Source organism: Rhinopithecus bieti, unplaced genomic scaffold, assembly GCF_001698545.2.
Source record: "Rhinopithecus bieti isolate Rb0 unplaced genomic scaffold, ASM169854v2 scaffold_4544, whole genome shotgun sequence".
In the NCBI taxonomy this organism is placed as follows: Eukaryota; Metazoa; Chordata; class Mammalia; order Primates; family Cercopithecidae; genus Rhinopithecus; species Rhinopithecus bieti.
In genome coordinates, this window is record NW_016804383.1 from 99695 (window position 1) to 105143 (window position 5449).

The 5449-nt window shown below is 50.0% G+C and overlaps 1 protein-coding gene across 7 annotated transcripts in view; it reads left to right on the forward strand.

The window, feature by feature from the left end:
• Positions 1 to 4877, forward strand: part of WNK4 (WNK lysine deficient protein kinase 4) — a 16694-nt gene extending 11817 nt beyond the window's left edge. For 3 of the 7 annotated variants that reach the window (XM_017867643.1, XM_017867648.1, XM_017867649.1), the window contains exons 12-18: positions 1707 to 1844; positions 2418 to 2472; positions 2576 to 3186; positions 3265 to 3325; positions 3429 to 3837; positions 3927 to 4126; positions 4498 to 4876. In XM_017867643.1, coding sequence (XP_017723132.1) covers positions 1707 to 1844; positions 2418 to 2472; positions 2576 to 3186; positions 3265 to 3325; positions 3429 to 3837; positions 3927 to 4126; positions 4498 to 4616 — 1593 coding nt within the window. In that variant the 3' untranslated portion in view covers positions 4617 to 4876. Of the gene's footprint in view, positions 1 to 1706; positions 1845 to 2417; positions 2473 to 2575; positions 3187 to 3264; positions 3326 to 3428; positions 3838 to 3926; positions 4127 to 4284; positions 4383 to 4497 lie in introns of all 7 variants that reach the window. The other 4 variants (XM_017867646.1, XM_017867650.1, XM_017867647.1 and 1 more) reach the window with 3 other exon arrangements.
• Positions 4878 to 5449: the final 572 nt, after the last annotated feature.

A 5449-nucleotide genomic window follows, 5' to 3' on the forward strand; every position in this document is an offset into this window, starting at 1 on the left:
AAAAAAAAAAAAAAGATAATAAATAAATAAATAAATAAATAAAATAAATAAATAAAATAAATAAATAAAAATAATAATAATGTACCACGCCTTGCATGCTTCAAAGCTACTACACTGTTCTCTCTGCCTAGACTGCTCTTCTCTTGCTGGTGAACAGCCTGGAATAGAGGAAGGGATCGCTTTCATATAATACCTAAGTTCAAACTTCAGCTCTGTTATTTACTAATCCAATGAACTTGGGCAAGTTTCTTAACCTCTGTAAACTTCAGTTGCATATAAGTAAAATGCAGATGATAGTATTTGTTTTGCAGAGATGTTCTGATATGATACAATGTAATGTAGAAGTGTCCACACATGGTAGGTCCTCAACAGAGGTTGCTTTTCTCATCTGTCAATGTTCAGCTCCAAAGACTTACTCTGTGAAAGTGTCCCAGCTTCCCCCCATCCCCAGTGTGGTATTCTGTCTTTGGAATAGCATTTTTAAAAATTGTGATTAAAAAACATAAATGTAAAATTTACCACCGTAACCATTTTTAAGTGCACAGTTCAGCAATGTTAAGTATATTCACATTGCTGTGAAACAGATCTCCGGGGGTTTTCTTTCCTTGCAAATCTGAAACTCTATACCCATTAAACAACTCTGCCTTTCCACCCCCTGACACCCGTAACCCTGGAACAGCATTTCTATCTATATCTCACTTGTAAGTGCCTTACCTATTACAGGCTGCCTTGCAGTAGGTTTAATTATGTATTTATGTATCTCCTCCACTAAGTTTTGGGCTTTGTTAAGACTAGGACCTTGTTTCATGCTTCCCTGTATTCCCACAGTACCCAGCACAATGCCAGCACATAGCAGGTGCTCAATAGGTATTCATGGATTTGAATGTGACATTTGCCATTTATTGCCTTATTTTGACTAACTTTGTGGGATGGGTGTATGTGGTCCTGTGTGTTATACTTTATAAACCCTATGGGGCAGAAATCGTGTCCAAAAGCATGTGAGGCAACAGTGAAGATAACTCAGGCTCTGGCTTTAGGTAGATGTGGATTTAAATCCTGTGACCTTAGGCAGATGAAACTTAACCTCTTTGAGGATTGGTTATCTTAATTCTACTACAGCGATATTAATATGGGCCCCAGAAAGTTATTGGTGTTAAATGTGATAATATATGCAAAGCAGCTAGCATATATATGCATCCTATGAATGTTAGCACCTTTCCTTCTAGGCTGTATTTCTCCTTACACCACACAGTGCCTGGAACACAATAGGGATTTACTTGTTTTAGGCTGGTGGTTGGCAGAAGCAGTAGTGTGAAGGGTGGATTTTTTTTTTTTATTTTTTTTGAGATGGGAGTCTTGCTCAGTTGCCAGGCTGGAGTGCGGTGGTGCGATCTTGGCTCACTGCAACCACTGTTTTCCAGGTTCAGGTGATTCTCCCATCTCAGCCACCCGAGTAGCTGGCATTACAGGCCCCAACATCATGCCCGGCTAATTTTTGTATTTTAGTAGAGATGGGGTATCACCATGTTGGCTAGGCTAGTCTTGAACTCCTGACCTCAGGTGATCCACCCGTCTCGGCCTCCCAAAGTGCTAGGATTACAGGCATGAGCCATCATACCTGGCCTGATTTTTTAAGATCAGAAGCAGGGGGAGAGGGATGAGAGAGATAACAAGCTCTCCCTCCCCATCCTATTGACCCTCGCCAGGTGTATAACGAGTTCATTCTGCCCTCGGAGCGAGATGGATTTCTCAGACGGATTCGGGAGATTATCCAGCGAGTGGAGACCCTGTTGAAGAGAGACACTGGCCCCATGGAGGCTGCTGAAGACACCCTAAGCCCCCAGGTCAGACCCCTCTGGACACTTCCAGGGGAAATGGACTCTCTGCTCCAGGGTTCATTACTCTCTGCCTTCAGCGGTCCCCTTGGATCTTCCTCCTCTTCATCTCTGGGACCCTAAAACAGTGGCTCTCACCCCATTTGAGAATATGATGAAAGCCATCACCTCTTGTTCTGGAAAACTTGTTCAATACATACTTTTCTTTTAACTCATTATTTTGAAATAATTTCAGACTTGTCGAGAGAAGTTGCAAGAATTGTATAAAGAACCCCTGGATACCCTTTGCCCAGATTTGCCAATTGTTAGTGTTTTGCCACCTTAGCATCATCATTCTCTCTTCCTCTCCCCTCTGTATGTGTGCATACATACTATATTTTTCTGAACCACTTGAGAGTAAGTTGCAGACATCATGCCCTTTTACCTCTATATACATTTCAGCACATATGCTTCTGAATCCCTTGAAACTCATGTACAGACTCCTAGAGGTTTATGGGTCCTAGCTTAGGAACCCCAGTCTGACACCTTCCATCTCAGACTGCTCTTCCCCACTGTGACTGTGGACTCCTTTCTCTGCCTCAGGAGGAGCCAGCACCATTACCTGCCCTGCCCGTCCCCATCCTAGACCCATCCAATGGTATGTACTGAGTTCTGTCCTTGCTCATCCCAACCCTTGGGGTTGCTCCTGGGAAGGGCACAGGGCATGTGGGACCGTGGTCTCAACATACCCTCCTTTCTAGCAGAGCTCCAGAGCAGCAACTCCCTGGAGCACAGGAGCTGGGCAGCCTTCTCCACCTCCTCATCTTCTCCTGGGACTCCTTTGTCTCCTGGAAACCCATTTTCCCCTGGAACCCCCATTTCCCCAGGTCCCGTCTTCCCCATCGCTTCTCCCCCATGTCATCCCAGCCCTTCCCCATTCTCCCCCATTTCTTCCCAGGTCTCCTCAAATCCCTCTCCACATCCCACCAGCTCTCCACTTCCATTCTCCTCCAGCACACCTGAGTTTCCAGTTCCACTCTCTCAGTTTCCCCAGAGTTCTCTCCCCACGACTTCTCCGCCTACATTCTCTCCCACTTGTTCTCAGGTCACTCTTAGTCCCCCTTTCTTTCCTCCATGCCCCTCCACTTCTTCCCTCCCCTCCACCACAGCAGCCCCTCTCCTCTCTCTGGCTAGTGCATTCTCACTGGCTGTGATGACTGTGGCCCAGTCCCTGCTGTCCCCCTCGCCCGGGCTCCTTTCCCAATCTCCTCCAGCCCCTCCTAGTCCCTTCCCTAGCCTGCCCCTTCCCCCTCCCCTTGCTCCTGGTGGCCAGGAGAGTCCTTCACCCCACACAGCTGAAGTGGAGAATGAGGTGAGTAGAAAACCAAGAGGGATGATCGGGGAGACTCCACTCTGCACTCTTCCCTTCTCATGGCCCCACACTTTCTAGGCTTCGCCACCTCCTGCTCGGCCTCTCCCAGGGGAAGCCAGGCTGGCGCCCATCTCTGAAGGTGAGGCCTCTGACCGCTGACCTTCCCCTGCCATTATCCCTACTCATTGTCTCTCCTGTCACTGCTCTCCTTTCCTCATGCCTTCTTCCTCGTCGCCCTACAGAGGGAAAGCCGCAGCTTGTTGGGCGTTTCCAAGTGACTTCATCCAAGGAACCAGCTGAGCCTCTTCCCCTGCAGCCAACATCCCCCACTCTCTCTGGTTCTCCGAAACCTTCAACCCCTCAGCTTACTTCAGAGAGCTCAGACACAGAGGACAGTGCTGGAGCCAGGCCAGAGACCAGGGAAGCTCTGGCTGAGAGTGACCGTGCAGCTGGGGGTCTGGGGGCTGGAGTTAAGGAGGAAGGAGATGATGGGAAGGAACCCCAAGATGGGGGCAGCCCCCCACCCCTGAGCCATCCCAGCCCAGTGTGGATGAACTACTCCTACAACAGCCTGTGTCTGAGCAGTGAAGAGTCAGAAAGCAGTGGGGAAGATGAGGAGTTCTGGGCTGAGCTGCAAAGTCTTCGGCAGAAGTGAGTCTGGGGAGGATGGAGGAGCGAGAGGTGAACCTGGGAGAGCATGGTGTGTGGCTAGCCCTTTCATGCCCTCTGTGCATCCTCAGGCACTTGTCAGAGGTGGAAACACTACAGACACTACAGAAAAAAGAAATTGAAGATTTGTACAGACGGCTGGGGAAGCAGCCCCCACCGGGTATTGTGGCCCCAGCTGCTATGTTGTCCAGCCGCCAGCGCCGCCTCTCCAAGGGCAGCTTCCCCACCTCCCGCCGCAACAGCCTACAGCGCTCTGAGCCCCCAGGCCCTGGTGAGACTGCAGTCACCCAGCTTCCATCTTTTCCCTGAGACCCCTTCCTGTCTACTGTTTTTTTCCAGGTCCTGGGGGTCTGCCCCAGGGGAATATACCCCCTCTCCCCACCTCCCCTTTCCTCACTTAGTGCTCTCCCTCCCCCATCCTGCTCCCAGGCATCATGCGAAGGAACTCCCTGAGTGGCAGCAGCACCGGCTCCCAGGAGCAGCGGGCAAGCAAGGGGGTGACATTCGCCGGGGATGTTGGCAGGATGGTGAGGGCGGGCCCAAGGGAGGGAGAGCCCAGGGAATCAGGGAATGGTACCTGGCTGCAGCTTCGCCATCCTCCCACCTTGGAGGTTTCTTCATCACTTTTTCTTTTCCCTCCAGTGAATTCAGAACAGAAGCCATGTATCTCCCCCACACCAGGGCCCACCATGGAGCTTGTGTTCTCAGAATCTGATGCTTTTCTGACCAACACAACTGAGCAAGGAAGATCCCAGCACTGAAGGGGTAGAAGGCCAGGGGGAGCATGGAGAGTGCAGCTCCATTATAGTGAAGAGCCAAACATATGTGAACTGTTTGCTGTGTGGAGGTGTTAGTCCTGCAGCCTGCCATCTTCATCTCTAGTCCCTCTCCCCTGCCAAGAGTCAACCACTAAGCAATCCCGCCCAAGTCCAGATGCTTCTAGAGGGGCCCACTCCCAGCTGGGAGAGTGTAGGGGATATGCTCACACATTAGCAGCAACCAATAAAAATGCTGGAAACAAGGACGCCGTAAATCCATATGCCATGCCTTAGGAAGTCGGGGAGCAAAGCCTTGTGGGGTGAGGTAGGGGAAGATTTAAAAGGGACTTTTCTTTTTGCAGTGGGAGGCAGCAGTGGAAGCTGCCCAGCCCTCTGGCTTCCTACCATCAGTTAATGAGGAAACTGCAAGGTCAGTGATCCACTTGACTAAGTTAGGATCCCTTCCAGACCCCACCCTCGACCTGTACAGGCAGGTACAAGGGAAAGTTAAAAGAACGAAGACTGCTTGTCTTTCACCCTTCATCCACCTCTCTCTCTCCCCCTCTCTCTCTGGGGATGGGAAAAGCAGTAGAGCTACAGTATGTTCTTGTGGGTAGAGGACAGAAGAGTGACCTTCCTTCCCCTAAGACGTGGGTTCAGTCTCAAACCACCCAGTGATCTCTCCCTTAAATCAGGTGGAAAGATCTCATGGAAAAAGTAATTCTAGTTAAACATTTACAGCTCCCTGGGGCAGTGCCACCACTGCAGCTACTGCTTGTGAAGCTTTCCAGCATGAAGTGCCATATACTGCCTCTCAGCCTCCATACTCACTTGAC